Source organism: Anopheles funestus, chromosome 3RL (genome assembly GCF_943734845.2).
Source record: "Anopheles funestus chromosome 3RL, idAnoFuneDA-416_04, whole genome shotgun sequence".
NCBI classification, from domain to species: Eukaryota; Metazoa; Arthropoda; class Insecta; order Diptera; family Culicidae; genus Anopheles; species Anopheles funestus.
The window spans coordinates 26,569,830-26,589,982 of NC_064599.1; the positions used below are offsets into that span (position 1 = coordinate 26,569,830).

General features: G+C 36.7%; 3 protein-coding genes across 6 annotated transcripts in view; 2 read left to right on the top strand and 1 right to left on the bottom strand.

Moving 5' to 3' along the window:
• Positions 1 to 20,153, top strand: part of LOC125770423 (uncharacterized) — a 49,753-nt gene that overhangs the window by 7,715 nt on the left and 21,885 nt on the right. The window contains exons 1-3 of one of the 4 annotated variants that reach the window (XM_049439988.1): positions 3,647 to 6,461; positions 10,155 to 10,776; positions 12,000 to 12,215. In XM_049439988.1, the coding sequence (XP_049295945.1) occupies positions 10,493 to 10,776; positions 12,000 to 12,215 (500 nt within the window). In that variant the 5' untranslated portion in view covers positions 3,647 to 6,461; positions 10,155 to 10,492. Of the gene's footprint in view, positions 1 to 3,646; positions 6,462 to 9,886; positions 10,777 to 11,999; positions 12,216 to 14,131; positions 15,400 to 20,153 lie in introns of those variants that run through there. The other 3 variants (XM_049439989.1, XM_049439990.1, XM_049439991.1) reach the window with 3 other exon arrangements.
• LOC125770504 (probable oligoribonuclease) lies at positions 60 to 990 on the top strand. Its single transcript, XM_049440202.1, has 2 exons — positions 60 to 835; positions 902 to 990. Exon 1 carries the CDS (start codon positions 108 to 110, stop codon positions 771 to 773), a length of 666 nt encoding a protein of 221 aa, XP_049296159.1. The 5' UTR covers positions 60 to 107; the 3' UTR covers positions 774 to 835; positions 902 to 990.
• LOC125770480 (uncharacterized) lies at positions 1,485 to 2,962 on the bottom strand. Its single transcript, XM_049440168.1, has 3 exons — positions 2,631 to 2,962; positions 2,272 to 2,544; positions 1,485 to 2,189 (listed from the first exon to the last, which is right to left on the bottom strand). Exons 1-3 carry the CDS (start codon positions 2,794 to 2,796, stop codon positions 1,504 to 1,506), a joined length of 1,125 nt encoding a protein of 374 aa, XP_049296125.1. The 5' UTR covers positions 2,797 to 2,962; the 3' UTR covers positions 1,485 to 1,503.

A 20,153-nucleotide genomic window follows, 5' to 3' on the forward strand; every position in this document is an offset into this window, starting at 1 on the left:
TATAAACAGATAGCGTAAAAAAATGTAAACATCAACAAAACCAGCTGCTTAAACCACGTGAAATTAGCTCTCGCCAAACGAACCAAGCAGGTAGTCAGGACTGATAAATGCCGGCGTGGTGTAGAATACTTTCGTTAAACAAACAAAATTTTGTGAAAACGTTGTGCTTCAATTTTGCACCTGTATCAAAAGTTCATAGGCAAAGGATGTCACAACTATCATCGCAAAATTTGGTGTGGATGGACCTGGAAATGACGGGTTTGGATGTAGATAAGGATCGTATCTTGGAGATCGCATGCATCATAACAGACAGCAAACTGAACATTATAGCCAAAGGACCAAATATAATCATACATGAACCAGATGCTGTTTTGAATACAATGAACAGTTGGTGCAAGGAGCATCATGCAAAGTCCGGATTGATAGAAGCTGTGAAAAAATCGACCTACACTCTGGGGGAGGCGGAACAGCATGTTTTGGATTTTGTTAAGCAGTACTGTCCCGAGCGAAGCTGTCCAATGGCCGGAAACAGCATTTACATGGATCGGATATTTGTGATAAAACATATGCCAACGTTGAACGAATACCTGCATTACCGTGTGATCGATGTAAGCACAGTAAAGGAACTGAGCAAACGATGGAATGGTTATGTGTATAACTCATCTCCACCGAAAATTCTGGCTCACCGAGCTTTGGACGATATCGAGGAAAGCATTAAAGAGATGAAATATTACAAGGATGTGTTTTTTAAAACTGACGATAATGCCAATTGATAACCAGAGATGATTTGAAAAAATCGGTCACACGTGAAACGGAAGAACGTAGAAATCGAGAGGTGCGTAATGTCCTATCCGAGGATTATGTGATACATTGAGCTTAATGTGTTCTTATTTACTTTCAGATAATGGGTGCTTTAAAATCTGAAACCGATTAACAACAACCACAAACGACAGCACAAATATACAAACCAGCATGCCGGGAATAAATGCATAATACAAATCGGATAGGAAAAAAATAATTTCATAAAGTAGAACTAATATCGAAGAAATTAACTAAATTAGAATGTAGTAATTGAAGAGATATCGCATTGCTACTACACACTGCCTACAAACCATTCTCTAAATAATTACTCAAGACAGACTTGTTGCAATTATAGAACAGATAGGATAACATAGATTAGAGAGGACTTGGAAAAAGAAATTCAACCGATGAGCAAATCTTCAACAGCTGAGAGGTTTTTGGAGAAAACAAGAGACCAGCAGTTCCGTTTTTAATCGTCTTTTCAAAACCCACTGCCAGCAACAGTGTTAATAATATGATAAACGCAAAGCGGATGTTGATTGAAAACCGATCATGTTAAAACTCTGATACGCTTTTGACCTTTTTTTGAAAGCACTGACTATGGATGAACTGAATAATGCGTTGAATGGATTTAGTCACTAGTGTTAGGCCAATAAACAAAGGCACAAGGTTAGGCACTAGTGTTAGCCCTTCTTCATTTGCTTAGAACGATAGTACATTTTCAGCTAACGCTTCGATTGGCACACTGTCAACGTTTGCTATCAAATTTCGAACGTTACAACAGTACGTGAATCCCTTGGCAAATGTATCGAACGAATCATTGTACCAACCGTACTCCCGGCAGATATCCGCACACAAGAGTTCGCTAGGCTCGATCGTTGTTCGGTACGGATCATTGCTGGTGATGAACGCAATTGCCGCTTTAGTGCCGGGTGACTTAATAACCTTCCATGTCCATTTGGGAACCGTTATACCGTTGACATTCAGCGTGATTGGCACCTGTGTTCCATTTGCGTGTGGCAGTGTTAGGATGTCGAACGTTCCCGTGTACACCGTTACATCGGTTTGTAGACGATCGGCAATGGTGCGCGCAGTCTTTTCAATAGTTAACCAATTACCACCATTTACCTTCTGCCACTGTGGTGCAACATTAACGTAGAAGTAGGTATCCCATTGCCACGTGCGGAAAATACCGTCTGCATCCGGTGTCATGTGTCCCCGTGCAAGGTAGGAAGCAGAGTTTACATATTTAGCTGCTTGCGTTGCAGAACCCAGCAGTTGGGCTAGCCGCGTTTGTTGCGACTTGATGGTGTAAGAAGTGTCCACCAGAACAGAGCTAGGCACTCCGGCCACTTTAAACGATGGACGATAGGATTCCACTATGCTGGCTGAAATAGTGTTGTGTGAGTAAGTTATAATACTTGTTTAATACGATGTGAGAGAAAGAATCGTCGTTGAATATATGCCTACAGGAAATAGAATCTCCATTGATCGTGTGTTTCGTGTAGATAGCAGACGCAGTTTGTCCATTGTAACACACAGTAAAATGGTTGACAAATCCTATTCCTGACACATCAAATCCAATGTTGCGTATCGTGCCACCATTACCACATCCCTCGTTGGTCGATTGGTGATCGCCAGTGACAGCTTTCGAGCAAACGATGCTGGATATATTGACGGGAAACCCGTTTAATAGGAACGTGCTGCCAGCAACACACGTAATCAAAGCTTTGTCTAGTAAAGCTATAATGATAAAGAGCGAAGCATTGGCGCAAAATTAAATGTGTTGTGTTCAAAGTGTTCAAAGATATATCGTACTTTGTACTTACTATTGACCACGTTGTTTTTGGGACATGCTACGAAATTCGATTCACCAATTGACCAGCTAAGTTGTCCATTCGTTGGTATCCAAAGATTGCCGTTCTTCAGAAACACAGGCTCCGGAAAGGTGAGATCAGTTTTTACATTGATCGTACATTCTACGGCAAGATGCATTATATGACATGAAGGTAAAAGAATTGACTTTTGCTAAATTTTACTTACGGCCTCTGACGGTATGTATTACACAGAACGATAGAACAACCAATGACCACATCTTAAACGGATCTGCACAAATTGTGGGTTTCGAAACACTTTTAAGCATATCGTAAAATAGATCGACTTATGGGCTTCATACAGTGCAAATGAACACAGGGCATTGTTTATGGTTGTATCGAATTTATTAGTAAGAATCGAAGATAAACATGGAAACGTTGGTTTGATCATCTGAACAAGCTTTCTACTGTTGTTTTCAAAACAGGATCTGTTTATACACAATAGAAGCTTTTTAACTACTTGGCAGAAAAATTTAACCCCAGTAAATTACAGTAAATTTTACAGTACCCCAGTCGATCGTACATTTCGAATAATAAAGGTTTGTTTTGTTATTTAATATCGATTTTTCAGCTGCTAGACAAGCTTGGCGGTGACCTACCAGCTGACTGTCTGTGAATTTGGTTGGAACTATAGTCTAATGTTTTTTTTTCCTGCGTATGATGGCACAGTTCGATTAAAGTCATGATTTGTTTTCAAGATCACTTACAAACATTACTGTATGTTTGCGAATAACACTATAGATTAAAAATGATGATCAATGAATTTCTTCACATTCAAACAGTTCCTTTCTTCATGAGTTTTGCTTATTTTTACGAAATTCGTTAGGTTGTATATTTTTTCCGTCAGGTCGCTAAATGCTGCGTGTATTATGTTGTCATATTATATATCATTCAAAAATAATAGCAATTTAAATACTAATTGTACATTTTTCAATACTTATTTATAAATATTTGATAACCTCTTCCATGCATTTATTGGTGTTTTCTTAATTACATATTCTCAAAGGTTTTAAAAAATACTTTATAAAATATTCAAATCAATAGGATAAGAAAATAAGAAAGTTGTTGCTGAAAGTTTAAACTAATTGAAAATGCATACAGTTTCCAAGTTCAAACCGCTTTTTTCTCAGCTGCTTTGCGATGATCTACGAAAGTATTGTCGTACAATTTTAAATTTAAACCATTTTTGGAGCTTTTTTGAGTGTACTTTTTTGTTGACACTATAATTTCCACAAAGGACATGCTTAGCTTTCTATAATTAATACAAAATGTGAATAATAATTACTAAAATTCTAATACATCTTTCCTTCATAACAAACCCATGATCAATATCTCATACGCCCGCAACTAGCTTCCTGAATGGCAATAACCTATTTACCCAGTTGCTATCATCCAGACTGGTTGCAATCGGATGGCACTCGGCAATGAATGAGGTCTTGAGCTGGATTTCAGGACGGGTTTTTTTATTACGAACCGATCCCGATCCCGCAGGCAACATCGTCTAGCAACTGGCGACTTTGGCAGGGGCAACTTGTCCTCGATCACCAATGCCATCACCACCGTCACCTGCCGTTGGATAGTCTGCAATGTTTTAGCATCCCCGTCACATGGAACTGCCGACTGATACGACTGGTATGGGATGTTACTGTTTCCAGCCAACCTTTGCCGCATGGTCTCCGCTAGCTGTTGCGATGTCACTTTTGATTGCAGCTTGTGTTCCATTTCTTGTGCTTCACCACCAAGCGTGGGGTTTATTTAGAATCACTTAGCGGTTAGGCAAAGAGGGCCGGTAACACTAGCTCTATCGAACCTGCTCGGATGGCAGGCATAAATCTACTTTCATTTCTGCGGCAGGTTTGGTACATGGATGCAGGGATCTTTTTGGTGTAAGTTTTCGGTTGCATTAGAAGCACATGGAATGGAACTGGTTGTGTTTTCATTTTCAACTTGATTCATTTCCGCGGTGTGTTAAGCTGTTGTAATAGTAAAAGTATTAGAAAGATAAAAAGTGGTTAGGAATTATTCGTTTCGTTTTCGTTGGTATACTCTTTGGTTCTTTATGTAACATTATTAACTTCGTTTTGTTAATTTTTTGACTGCTCTTAATGGTGTTCATACCGCTGGACCAATTTCAAATCCCATGCCGGATCATTCCCCAGTACACGTTACCGATGGGTAAATGAAGTCATAAATGGAAGATTAAGATTTCTTGAACATTTTAAGCTGTCTCCACATGAATGACTGATTGAGATATAAAATTCTCTACACATGTTACTTAAATATTGCATTAATATAACACATTCTTTAATAATGAGGACAAATTTTCATCTGAAAACTATTTGCAACATACCTAACAAGTTTCGTACAATTTCTATGTTGCTTGTCTTTTCCTTTCGAAAGAAAACAGAATCGCTACAAGGTTTCGTTCGCGAAAGGCTTTCACTGATGCTGCTTGTACCGGTTTACACCCGGGAAGTGAAGGTATCACACTATGGGAACTACGTACTTTTGGTGGATTTTTGTATGTTTGTTTTAGTATAATAAATCTCCTTATGGTAAACAGCCACAAGATATATTTCTTTATTATGATTCAATTTTTAATTATTGGAAAATAATATGACAAATTATCCCATTTAAAATATAAAATTATCACATATATTTCTGTTAATCAGTGCTGTTTTATACTGTAAGTAGTATTAAACTTAACCACGATCAATCGATCTACTAAAAGCTCAAAGCTCACTGCCATTCACATGCAAAGCGGTAAAGCTTGTTTTTAGGACGAGATTGCAACGTTTTTCCCATTGTGAGAGGCATGAACGTTGTCGGTTGCTACGGTTGATGCATCTCGTGTTGCTTGGATTGTTATTTAGCGATAGTTCGCTCGATCGCACGGAAAACGCAGCGCGTGTTGTGGGTTTCTCGCGTTTCTTTCAGAAGTTTAGCTACTGCAAACCCGGGTACCGGGTATGTAAATAATTTCGCCCTGCAATTCTATACAACAGTGTTGTGTCTTTTTTCCATCTAAAATGTGCAATGGGTAAAAATGATTAATTATGGTGTAAAAGTAATGCGCAAAGAATTAGTTTTGAAAATTTCTGTTCTGTTAAAATAGAAAAAAAAACAACGCGTAAAGTGGAGAAGAATTATTAGTGGAAATATTTCTCTCTCATCGAAGTGATTGTGGACTGTGGAAATAAAAAGGCATTGAGAAAAAAATGTGAAGAAAGTAAATAATTTGTAATTGTAATGTGTTTTTATATATCAGCAATCACTTGTGTGTGTTGGCCAAAAACTAGCAAAATAAAATAGTGATCAGATATAAAGGAAAGGAGAAATTGTGACAACAAAAAAAAAAACACACGCAAACATATAAACGTCCACCATTTAACACGGTCATCTTCGTATGAAAAGTGGTTCATATGCTTCCGGCTAGAGATATCAACGATACGACGATTTTTGCACTCCGCCAATCTGACCGATCGACGAGGAAGTGACCTCAAAAGGTTCCGTGCGATGTCGGCAGACGCTAGCAAACAAACGAACAAAAAAAGAAGCGTAACGATATTGGAGCGAAAAATTGTGTCAATCGAAAGTGTATAGACTGGCCACCATACGTATATACGCCGGTCGTTTCGAATGTGATAGCACCGATGAAGAGCGATCGTACACAGAATAAAGAAGAGAGTGCAACGAGCGAACAAGAGATGAACACCTTGATGCAATGTTGCCGGAAAAATTTGAAGAATGTTTGATACAATACACGTCGCATTGAATAAAGTTCAGGTGAGTTCGTAAATCATGGTTTTGGAAACAAAAAGTTAGTTCAAAAGGAATATTACACTCTTTCTATAAGAAGTTTCTGTGATGGAACACTTATTTTAAGGTTTAAATGTTGCTACTAAAACGTTTCGTCCGAATGAATGCTTCCAATTGCCTAAAGCGAAACATTTATAATCCGGTTCATGCAGGTTCAGTTTATGGTGCCAAAATGCAAACTAACCCAATGGAGTCCCCTTCGATATTGCCAACAGCAAATTTTTGGGTGAAAACCGGGAAATCAATAAATGTATTTTGTAGTAATTGGAAGCATATTATAAAACTTGATGTTGGTGTTTGTTCCAGATTTTTCTCGGTGTGTTTTTGTTGTTGTTTTGTTTTGTTTGTTTGACTGTTTGATCTCTCATCATTTGCATCGGTTCAGCATATGGATAATGTTCCGTTATTCGTGTTTCTCTGAAAATGTCGTTGTGCAGCTTCTCATAGCCGTTGGATGGCATCTGCTAAGCTATTCGTTACCTTGTGATTTGCATATTTTATTAGCAGTGAAAACGTTATTTTGAATGATCGATTGTTACGGCAAGGGTACAAAAAGGTACAGCCATTTAATTAATGATGTTGAAATGGGGAGTATAACCGATGTGTGACATTTGCTGTGTATAAGAAAACGAATATTTTGCGAAATTTCATAACTTAATCCTTAATCTTTAATCTTTATTAATAAGATTACTTTATTTTCCTTTGATTAGTTCATAATACATCTTATATCGGTGCTTTTTGTTTGTTTTGTTACAAATATCCCGTAAAAGTTTGATAAGAGAAATCAAAATAGACTTCCAGTTAATTGAAAGGAATAAAAGAATATTTGTTTATACCATATTTACCAATTTTTAACGAACATTTTATGCAATTTGTTTCACCAAATCGTAATTAACACCGTGTATCATAAATGTATTTAACTAAAACATACGTTTTTAAAAATCATTTTGATTATTTGTTTCAATATAAGACATAAAATAATTGTTTAACTGTCTTGTTGCAATGTTTTTTCTACTTTTTCAAATATCTAATTGGTATCATAATCACTACAAGAAGTACTGGAAAATTAGCAAAGATATTAATAAATCTCTATGTGTGGTAATTCGATGTAAATACGTTATTTCTTGGTAAAGTTAATTGGGTATTTTCAAATTAATTTCTAATTAAATCATTTTTACAGCCAAAGCCAAAGATTCTTATTGAATATTTGCTTTAAAAAGTATCCTCTATTAGTTTAAAAAAACAAAATAATAAATATTTCAATAAAGAATAATTACAAACGTGAACCAATTCAGTATGGAATGTGCAAAAAGAGGTTAGCCTTCCTTGAGTATCTCGCCGGGTACGTCCCATCAGATTGTACTGATAATACTAGAGCGAACCGTGGCGATTTGAAACGTACACGATCTTGAGTGGAAGAAAAAAACTGTTAACGATCATAATACGATGCATTCAGCAGGATTGCAATATGGAGAGCCTCATTTTTGCAGAAGGAAGTATGCCGTCTGTGGTTCGTAGCCCCCCATAGCATCGACATGAACGTAGGTCATCATTCTGTTCATAAATGGTTTTCATTTCCCTTTAGCTGCAAGGAACCTGTCTCGAAATAGTGCATGATGTGGGTTAATGTGACGCACTAACCGGAGTGGTGTGTAAGCAAAGCGGGAATGAAGGGAATCTCACCGGCATGTGGAAGCTATTTGCAATTATTTGCAAATTTTTGCTATACTTTGCTATAATTGAACCAGTGTAAATTAGTTAGCAAATGTTTAAGATGAAGCAATGAATGAAGCGATTTGCATATGCACGGAAAGCAACCATTTCAGGTTAAACCAATCTGATTAAAGTACACTAAAAAAGTTTAGTGGAAGCAACAATCATGGATTGCGGGTAACAACAGAGCTTAATAATACGAGCGAAAACGTTTAAAGCTTCTAATACTCAATTAAATCAAACTCTAAACAAAGTTGAGTTGCTTGATTGGGGAAGGTTTTGTTTTTTGTAGTCGTTTTTGTACGACCGTCTGCCGGCATTTAATTTTCCATGATGAAACAGCAAGTGAAGTCGAATCAAGACAACGGTTACAGTCCGATTATTTCGATGTTAATGGTGAACCATGGCCAATATGATCTCGGAAGAGAAATTCGTACTCCTTATTCACGTGTAATCAACTAGCCATGACCACCAAAACCGTCCGGGTGGGGAGGGGTTTGCCACTGCTGCAAACCAAGGCCTGGCACCGGGCTGTGCCAGTACATTCTCCTAGCGTAGGGATGCGCAGTAGAAAACGAGTTTATTTTTCATCACTTGTTTTGATATTGTTGTGCCATTAACATAATTTTAAGATTTTGCCAAACGACGGAAGACACCCGTCTTTAAGCAATTTTTCTATCCATGCTAGTTGGTGCTCGGTGCTGTAATTTGGAGAAAGTTTAAAGATGTCCATCCGTTTTGATCGTTGGGTGTGAAGCTGTCATTAGAAGGGTCATTAAAGAATGTTTCAAACGCCTTTATTCACAGCGTAGTTGCGTTTTGTTTTTCTCATCTCGTAAAGCAATCGTTGTTATTAGTACCTTTTCTGACCTGAATAGAGGGATGGGTTTTTTTTTCGGTGGTAAATTTGATGACAAACCAATTGCATTCGATCATCGTGCCAGAGCTGGTGTTGATGACTGTCATCGGTAGGGTAGTGGGAATTATTTGTTTGATCTTGAAGAGAGGTTTTCTAAACAATTGTAAACTTAAAATAAAATTTCCGCACTTACTAATTACTGCTTGCTATTTTTCATTTATTTTCATCATGTGTAAAGTATTCATAAATTTAATCACATGAAAGTTGCTTCTATTATTAAAATATATAATAAAATATATAAAATAAATAGTAATTTTGAAAACAAAATGACAAATCTCATTTCTTACACAAATAAAATATTTTTAAATATTTATATTATCACTTTCAATAACATAATGCTTCACAAACTCTTCTGAAAAATCAGTTTTCAAATCTGTTGTTGGTTGCGATCAACGTCCAACATTGAATGGCGTTGGTAACAACGACTTATTTGGAAATTTTAGAAACAGTATTTCAAGGGTTATATTGCTTAAAATTGTAAGATAAATATTTAAAACTATGTGTCATAAATGTATAAATTAAACTGCATTATTCAATGTATTAAAAACAATAAAAAATGAACCAACAACTATAAACATTTAAAGATTAAAGATGAAAAAGTTCAAACTTTGAAGTTTTCACATTTGATAATGTATTTGATTAATTTGACGAAAATAAAAGAAATTTGTAAATAAATGTAAATGAATTTTTAAATAAAATTTATAAGAAAAAATGGCAAACGAATAATAAGATTGATGCAGTCATGGTAGGAAAGTATTTTATTGTTCGCAAACTGTTTCCAGCCTCTAAAGGCGATATGAATTGTTAAACTGTTTAATACACATAATGATATAACGAAGCAATCTTGTCAATACGGAAGTTTTACAAATTTAAAGATCGACTCTTGCATCTGAAGATGTGTGCAAGCAGATCTACATCGAACTTCACATTAGTTGCTAATCACAAAAATATAGTTTTCCTTCCCATTGCATGTACAAATATAACGTATTTATATTTATGCATTTTTGTTTCCATTACGCTCATTTCAGGTTGTGCGCCAACACCAACACGGAAAAGATCCAAAAGAGACTCGGTCGGTAATTGGTTTCGGTTAGATGAATTTGTTTTTCAATTGTTTTTATTTTTTCGCTTTGATGTTTGAAGTTACTGTTACTTAACGCAAATATTGATTGATATAATTGCATTTAACGTAAAGAATTGGTTGTGATGCTAAGAAAAACAAAAACTGACAAAACAATTAGTATTCATGTGAACCAAGCATGAAGCGTTATGGTTGATTAATTGATGAATTTATCTAGCTGCTTTACAAACACACGCAAACTGCTCACATGGTTGGTGCATCGGTAGCATCGGTAGCTAAAGAACGATGGGTAACATTATGAGTAGCAGCGACTCGACGCTACCGAGACAACAGACAAGAAACGGTAGTGGACGGTACCGAACGACGACACCTCGCGAGCATATGGATTATACTAGCACCAAGCGATGCTACTTTGAGGATGAAGTTAGTAGTCAGCAAAATAGTCCCGAACCTTGCCACAATCGGCAACAGTCACCGAATGCCGAAAGTTCCCGTATGCTGTTCCTGCTGTACCTGATTCATCGGACGTGGAACGTAGTGGTGGATAGTGTTGACCAGAAAGGGAAAAAGTAAGCATAAATCTTATTTATATCATGACACAAATTAGTTTTTTATACTTACAAGAAGATTACTATTAAATGTATGATTTTCTTGAAAGTTCTAAGATGTTCTCAAGAAATAGAATAATAAAAAGAAATTAAGTCATTAATTTTTATAATTTTTTTTAAATATTGCTAAAGTATCAAAATAGAAAAAAATAATTATTAATGTTTTTTAAGGGCACAGCGTAATAATCAATACATATTAATTGTAAAATTTTAATCGTTTCATTTGTTGCGTTTCAATTATTTATTGCACATTGCTCACTTTCAGTTTCTTGCAGAGTTAATGCAGAGTTTATTTTTTTGTTTTTTCACTTTCTTCCTTAGTGGTTAGGTGCAAAGAAAAAAAAAGGCACAAACGCAACCAAAAGAACCGCGCAATAAGATGCGCTTTGAACATTTTTTATTGCATACTTAAGTGAAGGCTCTTTCATTCATCAAATAGTTTTCCATTGGGCATCGACCGAACAAAACGGTCGACGGTTGGATTAAACTAACATTGGAAAAGTTTCGATGGGCGGGAGAGAATGGAGAATGGTAAGCGCATGTTCGCTGGAAACCGGTTTCGCCCTTTTAACCACGATATGATGTAGCATGCAAATTCACGTATAAATGCAATCAAACACCACCACTCGAGGAAAGAAAGTGCGGAACGTTTGTAGGAAGTGCATTGGCTCTATCGGGCAGGAAACAAAAAAAACGAAATGTATTGAACCATTATTTGTTGTATGGATTCAGGAATACTATTTTTTTGTTGTTGTATGGCAAGACAATGTTTAATTTATGTTGCAGCATCATCTTATGTTTCGCTCCTTTTTTTTTGGTTCGTAGCGAACATAAACGATGCAGATGGTACTGGTTTACGAGTTAATACCGTGCTCAATGTGGTTCGAAGCAGGAAGTTTCTATTTTCCGGTGGTGAAATCGATCGGCTAAACAAGTTTAAACGTGTTTGAAATGAAGGAAGTACGGCATAGGATAATTTAGTTAAATGAAAAACAGAGGACAGGTCTATAATCTTTGCTAAACATGTGTCGCGTATTTATCAATGTAAAACTAAATCAGCTTTGAACGTAATTTTTTATTGTATGTAATAAGAAGCTTTCCTTTTGCAATCTGGAAGTCTGGATTTCCGATATTTATTCAACAATAAAAATAACCTTTTACAAACAAATCATCATTTCTTTCAGAGCGCGCCTCGAACTTCCGGCGTCGGGAAATTCAAGAGCCCCAAAGTGCCTATACGATGACGACTTTGATAGCGATCTCAACCTCACGGATCTGGACGATCAGTCGAGTATGTACGGATCGCAATACACGTTCTGCACATGCAGCTACTGTGAAGAAGAATCGGAACGTGATAACTATAACAACATATCCGGAAATCGATTTTCGTTTTGTGAAAGGTAAGTCTAATGAATATTATTAATTAATTCATCTATGTCTCAGGTATGTCTCATGAATGTTATTAATTAATTCATCTCTAGCTTTGTTTGTTTAGCATTAAATTCATATTTTTATGTGTTGCTTTGTGTAAGTACAGTTTACACCGATTCAATTAGAAATTCTTTTTTAATATTCTATCTTTTTTTTACTTATATGCCGCATGTTAAGTACCTGCAAAAAGTGTGTTTGCAAAAATATTCTGAATATAGAAATACTTTTAAGCTGGTTCGAAAAATCTGCACTTCTAAGTGATTAATCGAAGAGCCTAAAGTTATGCATTCCGCATACACATCCACAAATGTGTAAACCGAAGTGGATAAACCATGATCGTTTTACAGTCTTTTGAAAACAGACAAACGCTTGATTCAATTTGTGCTATATTATGTTTACTAGTTTACCGTTTTTGTTATTGAAAAATATTATACTATCGCCGGTTGTTTAAATTTCAAGTAACAGTTAATTGCAGCAGTTTGTGTCACATTTTTTATCTTTATCGGTAAGTTAATTGATTTACTCTTTGCCTTTTTTCCTCTGAGCTAGTATCATTTATTGTTCTGTTACTTATATTTTTAGATAGCTGCCGTCAATCGAAAATTCTTTTAAGCCGATGATCGATGTGATTCAGATTCAGGCACACAAAATTGAAGGAGTATTAAAACGTAACAGAAAGAAATCCTGATTGAACTGATAAAATATTAAAGTCAAATAAAACACGAGTAGAAAAATAGTTTAGTTTAGATAACGATGAAGAAGCACAAACTATCAGCAAGATGAAATGTAGGGAATCTATTTCGTGATTATTTCAAAAAGGCAGATAGGAATTTAGGAATCAAAAACATTAAATGTTAGATAAACGCTACTGAACATTCTATAAACGGAATGGTGAAAGTATAGAAAAGCACAATGGTACTCTCACGTAGAATACAACCACAAACCATAGTCAAATCAAGAACAAATTTAATTCGAATCTGTTGTAAAAGAGGAAAAGAAATTAGTTTCGCAATTTTATCGCTCAAGATGTAGGTTTAGCTAAGTACTGCAGTAGGTTACGATGGCACTTGCAATACTGTTTGCTTCATTAATTTCCTGAGCGGAGTTACCATACCCAAGCGATCCATCAAACACATGAACAAAGCTTTTAAATCCATTGTAAACTAGAGGCAAACCACACTAATTAACGCCGCCTCACATTTAATTGGTTTCATCCGCACCCTCTCCAACAAGAACAAGCGTCGGTGCACGAATGTGTCAATGTGATCCATGAATAGGTCACAACCCGTGCGTACAGTCGTATTCGCGGTGTATTGTTTGTCTTTCAACTCCACACTGCACTTGCACTTGATCGACGTGTGGAAGAAATTGGGTTTGTTGAACCTGTGTGGAAAATATTAAAAGTGTCGATAACAATGGTTTCAACCATTAGAATCGCTTCAAACTATGCTGCACATGTGATTTTCTCGCCATGATTAGGCAAGCTTTATGAAGCTTCTCATGCTTACAAGAATATGTTAGAAATACGATGTCAGACTTTTATGATAATCATAAAAATTAAAAGAGTAAAAGTAAAGCGCAAAAAAGTGTTTTAACAGTGCGATCACCATCGGGTGGTGGTGTATGTGATAAACGGCGCCGACCGACCCAAATCCCATCCGGACCGACCCTGTAAGGTCGTTAAAAGCCAAGAAGAAGAAGAAGAAGTGCGATCGTTCTTTTTCGTTGCTGCGATCATTTGAGAGCTTTTCATCGCATCGGTTTTCCCTCCGAGAGCTTTTTTTCATCGCATTTGCTCCGAAAACATCGTGTGTGTTAAGCTTTCATCCTTATCTTATGCAACACGCAATGCACGCGTTTCTTTTTCTCTTGTTAAGGGTTCATTTCTCATTTTAGTTGGAACAGTTTACCCTTATTCGTGCTTCCCAAACATTCTCTCAAACATTGAGTAGCTGAAAACTGCGTTGCTCACATATCCCGTAACTACTCTCCCATTGTTTTGCTACGTTCCTCCGGCTTTTGCGTGAGGAAAACGTACCCCTCATCCCCCGCGCAAGTTAGTTTAGCTCCATTCTCTCTCTCCACGCGGTGGAAAATGGTCCCAACCGTCTGGTAACAGATGTGTAACGACCGGGGAGAGCTTCAGAGCTAGTTTTGTTAGTTTGGGCCGCTTGACGATGCGAAAAGGTTGCTCAGCATAGTCTGTATAGTCGGAACTGTTCATTGCGACTGTGTGTACGCTTAGGGTGCTGAAACGGTAACAGCGGGTTCGTCGCTTGATGTGGAGTTTAACTTATTTGAAGAACCAATATCGAAATAAAAGGTTTTTTGGTGCATAGTGTGGCTCTCGCATAGTAATTGTGTATGGTTCAGTGTAATTTTTCATAAACAAAGAAGCCGAGTGAAAATACAGTGCGGAAAATGACATGCAAATTGAGAAACAACAATAATTTGTGTATCAATGAGCAGTGTTTATAAATCTAATGAAGTATTTTGAAAACAAGAAAAGTTTTAAGTGAAACAAAAAAGGAAATAACTTCTTTAATATTATTAAAGAAAAAACATAACCTCAAATACATATAGTACGGTGTGCCGGGAGGAAAAAAATACCCAAAAAATGTGGCCAGTTTTACATAGGTGAAAAACTCAAAATTTGCTGATTTGCCTGTGCTCCACAAAATTGATTTCAAACCAGTGTACTTTGCACCATACAGTGGCTGTTTCACTTCTCCATGTGCCGAATACAAGATTGAAGTTTGCGGTGGTTGATTTTTGAGGTTTGCTGTTCATTTATGGTGTGTGTGTGTGTGCTTGGGCAGTGCAACAGAAAATATACGCTCCAAATCTTCACGTTCCAAGGCTCTAGGCTTCCAGCTCATGCGGCCATATTACCGTTATTGGCAGTGATTCGGGAAAAAAAAACATTTCACAAGCAACAGACACCCCAGTGACCACAATCATTCCGCAAAACGATCGTATCGGTTTAGACGTGTCAATTGAGAGAGTTTATTATTGGAAATTGAATAAGCATTGAATAAGTTTACAAACGGTGGCATTGCAATGGAAACCATTTAGCAGACAGATTGAAGCACGTTTAAATACTTAAGTGTTAAACAACGATTTAAAGCTGTCGAGAATTTTGTGGGAAAAAAGGTAAATTTAGAAAAAAATTTTTTTTTGTATATTTAATATTTATTTGTTTCCTGTTTGTCGTAATCAAATTTTTGAAATATTTTTAATAAGTTTTTTAATGCGAGAATGTAATTCATTAAACTTAGAATTACCATTTAACCTGATTTTTTTTTCTTTGAAACATTTATTCTAAGCTTCAAAAAACCTATTTGCAAAAGAAAATATAATTTACGATACTGTTACCGGCAGGACAGATTTGTGTTGCTCCACAAACGCTATAAATCCAGAAGCTAATTTAGCCGCTTTTAATGTCATTATTAATTAACATTTTCCAACCCGTGTCAACATTGCCAGGTATCACGGCACATCCCGCCTCGTTTTTGGTGTGCGTTTGACCGGGCTTCTACTTTTCACATTAAAATTCTCATTATCAAAAGATTTTCTCTCATTTGATTTTTGCAAAAGTTTATACCGCAGCCGCAAGGTGAATGCTATTTTTCCTATTTCTATTGGCCATTTCGGTAGAGAAAAGTGCTCTAAAAAAAATTTGTAATGTAAATTGTTTGTGCCTTTTTTTCGTTTTTCCTTCTTTATCTTCAATTATCGCTTTATAGCGTTGGCGCACTACCACTAAGTTGGTGCGGCGAGGGTTTTTTTTGTTGTCCAAACCAACTTCCAAGCTACTTGCTTGAATGAATGGTTAAAATACTGTTTGATACTTTTTTATGATAGCTGCTTCGTCACAACTAATCAGTGGTATTAAATTATAATAATTCAGAACCTTGTTAAAGCCACAAGGGAAATGTTTGTCGCGAAAAGAAAATGTTAGAATTGAATTGAATTTTTGTGCGAAATTCATTAAGGGTAGATTAATGAAAGGTTGATAAAACCGAACGAACCCTGTTTTGCTTTGAATATTTATGTAGTGAGCAGTTTGCTTACAAAGTAATGATTTGAATAGAGAGCACTTTAGACAATACTTTCAATGGAAGAAAGGCTGGAAAAAGACAAAACAATAATAAAGTCATTTAGCTCTCGTTTGTCTCCCATTTTGTGTCTCTTTTTCCCTCTGTACACGTGAAGAGCAAATGTTTGCACTAAAGAAACCACCCAACATGAACATATGACCGATGTTTGTCTTCAAATACGAACGAAACAATTGCAAACAAGGATGCTTTCAAGTGTGTTTATATTTTTCCTCGATGGTGTCATTTCAAGGTGCTAATCATAACCGTAAGGGGACACAAGATGCCACCTTTTTTTTCGGTCGTGATTGTTCAATCGGTTCGGCTAGCAACCCTTCATTTCGTCCTCTCGCACAAGGTTTAATGCTGATGGATGGTTTTGTGTTCCGTCCAAGATTTAGATGTCATGGTGCAATGCACACTTCCGGCTCGTAAATTAACTGAACCGGAATGAAAATGGGCAAAAACTCACCCCCGAGGGTGTGAGGTTTTAATACCGGCCATCGTTTGATAATCGATCGCTTTGACTGGTAGACCGCAACTAAAAGTCGAGCCCCACACACACCGTGGTGAATTAAACTGATCATAAAGGAACAGCTCTTTTATCACTTCATTTACAACTGGTAGCAATTTCCGTTCTCCTTGATCCGTTGAATCGATCGATGGTTGCTGATAGTTATGCATCCAGTGTCGTCCGTTGTTATTATTTAGATTTATTGTATGTATTTAGAGAATGTATGTTACCCTTCATCAAGTGAATCGGCAATCAATGACCTTCAACTGGTTGGAAAATCATGGCATTTTCTTTTTGCTTAACATAAAGTAAAGGGCAACTTCCTTATGTTGGGTTTTCTTACTTATCATTGCTGCTCAAGACCAAGGGATGATGATTTATTGGTAGCGACATCAAGTCTGCAAATGGACAGGATCAGTATCAAATCCCATGAAAGGACTGACGAATATAGAAAACCAAGAATAGCCTAAAACGGTTTGTCGCGTAGAAGTGGATGATTATGTTAATCTAAATTAAGAAATCTAAAGCGAATCATTTAACTAAATTAATGATTCTGAATCTCTATTAGAAGGATTTTTTATTTGTATCGAATGGCCAGATCGAATTGATTATAACTGTTGGAGGTATGAATTGGGATATTGTTACTCCATCATACAGTTGCTTTTTTTGTTGGACAATTGAACCAGAACTTTGTTGGACAGTCTGAAAGATCTATTCAAAATTCACCAATAATTGGGGATCTTAAGAATTTCTCTAAACTTTGTATTAATCGTAAGTGTTTGTTACGAATTCTCCCAAAGGATTTTTTGGCGTTTTATAAATTTTTGCTATTTTTTCTAAATTATTGGAATTCATAAAAATTTCAGATTTATTGTGAGAGGTAAATTTCCACAATTTCGTGAAACATTTAAACGATCAACTATTGATTCTAATAACGCTCTCCTAAAGATTTGTATGAAAGTCTCCAAACATACACCAAGACACAAGAATTACGTCCTCTTCAGCTTGGAGTTCCAGAAAAAGAAATAGAACAAGAGAAAGAAGAATAAGGAAGAAGATCTAACCTTCACGTCGGAGGAGATCTTGTCCAGATGAAATTCTATCCTTTAAGTCATCAAAACATACAATAATATCTTCATCAAGAAATTCAATAAAAAAAAGTTAATGATCGTCATTTATCAACTAAAAATGTCTTGATTTAGACGTCAAAGTGTTAGCCTATGCAAATATTTCAATATACACCTGTACGGCTTATGTTTATGTGTGGTATCGGATATGCTCGCGGCACTTCCCCATACGCTTCAAGCAGATTGTAATAAATAGTTTCTTTTATGACTGTTTTACACTCTGCAAAGACGATCGTGTCCCCGATCGTGTTCGTATGGTAGAAAAACTCTCGCAAAACCCGTGTATATCACCGTTGGGGGTAGTTTTTTTTCACCCCCCGGAATTAGTAACTATTTGCATTTCGTTCGATGCGTTCGAATTGTTGGGTTTGTGGTACTGGTACTGAAGCTAGGTTCAACTATTCCGCTTCTGTTTTTTTCTTGTGCTACTGCACTATCTTAATTGCTTAGGTTATGCAAAGAAGCTGAAGGTGGGCTAAAAACTGTAGCTCCTAACCAAAAAGGAAGCAAAAGTAGAGGAAACAAATGGAAAAGCAAAAAAAAAAACAGTAACGCAATGTTTGCGGATTTTTTTTTTCGTTGTTGCTATGAATTTTCCTGCTTCCGTGAAAGTAAAGAGGTAACGCGTCTAGGCATTGTTTGGTTGGAGCACACAGTTGAAGCGCTCCCTGTTTTGAAAAAAAAAACGCGAGCGCATCGGTGATGGTTGGTGGCTTGCGCATAGTCGAAAAGGGTGCGTTGTGAATGTTGAAAACGCTACCCTCCGTAGTGGAAGTCACGATCCCGCTTTTAAGTTTTCCTCAAATTCATTTCCACGAATGCATTGATAGGTGTTTGAGTAACTTCCTTCAAAAAAAAAAAAACCAGGGGTGATGGGTTTTTTTCCCGCTCCTTTGTGTCTAGTTCATTAGTGCGCTGATGTGCGTGCGTTGGCCACGGGGCGTCGGCATAGGTGAAATAGGAATTGGATTGGCACTTTGATGCTAAAGTAGAACACGAAGCCGAAACATTCAACAGGTGTTTGATGGATCGGTGGTATGAAAAGTGCAAACATTGTGTGGGTTGAGAAATTATCTACTTAAAAAGGTACTTCAAATGTTTCTTTTTGTTTTAATTGTTTGCTGTTTTTGTTACTACTTTTTGTTTTAAGGGAGTTGAAATTTATTTACTGCATGTGGAGAGACTTTCAGAACTCCAAAAAATAGAATTATTGAATCATTTTTTTTATTTTATTTTATGAACCTCTCTCTATCGAATCTTGACTCTTTTATAATAGTTTTGTGCGAGCTTTTTTATGACGTCGACCAGTCAAATGTGATGTGTCGGTAATGTTCGGTTCTCGATTGGACCCCGAGCTTGAGAGTAATTGAAGCCAGTGGGCTCACTAGTCATTAGGGGCATCAAGGTGTAGGCCAAGACTGAAAACGATTCCTCGGAGCCCCAAATAAGAAGGGGATATTCACCAATTATAATTCCCTTTTGGCCGCTTAAACATCAACTCGCTTGAAATTTCCCTCCACTAATGAGAGGCAAGCGGAAGGAAATGTTCAACATGACTGTCCACGACCATAAGTTTATGTACAGAAATGAAAATGAAATGCAAAAAAAAACGACAGCCAATGCGTATTTCGTCGAGTAATTGCAAAATCGGCAACAAACAAAAACAGGTAGACAGTATATTAGGTTGTAATGTTATACGTGACTAGTAAATGCTTCCAATATAGTGACGGGCACACTACCTATATTCCACCATCTCATGCTGGTCACATTTATAATAATGCGCCGAAACACTCGTTTCGCTGATTATTTTTCTGCAACAAAATTAAAAAAAAATGGTTGAGTTCCTGTCGCTCAATTTAGCTCAACAGATAACGCTAGCTTACCAGCTTACACGCTTCAGTTTAATCAGTTATGTGTGCACGATCGGACTCTCGGGTAGGTGCAGTTTGAGAACAGGATTCATTTTATGACACTAGCCCAATATATCCAGTTTCTACTGAAACACGTCCAGCGGAACAACTTTATACTGGTAAACGGTTTTTTTTGCCTGCTCCCAGTGAAAGGTTTGCCGAAATTATTTGCCAATGAAAGGAAGCCAAAAAAAGCGCTGGATATGCGTGTGTTATGATGTCGAGTTTGAACAACACACACTGGAAAGTTACTGGTTGT

What these genes read in the sequence shown, in the direction of transcription:
- LOC125770504 (XM_049440202.1), top strand. Translation starts at nt 108, where the DNA reads ATGCCGGCGTGGTGTAGAATACTTTCGTTAAACAAACAAAATTTTGTG.
- LOC125770480 (XM_049440168.1), bottom strand. Translation starts at nt 2,796, where the DNA reads ATGCATCTTGCCGTAGAATGTACGATCAATGTAAAAACTGATCTCACC. An exon ending in CAAAAACAACGTGGTCAATA is followed by an intron (nt 2,545 to 2,630) that starts GTAAGTACAAAG and finishes TTATCATTATAG; the next exon opens with CTTTACTAGACAAAGCTTTG. An exon ending in CAATGGAGATTCTATTTCCT is followed by an intron (nt 2,190 to 2,271) that starts GTAGGCATATAT and finishes ACACTATTTCAG; the next exon opens with CCAGCATAGTGGAATCCTAT.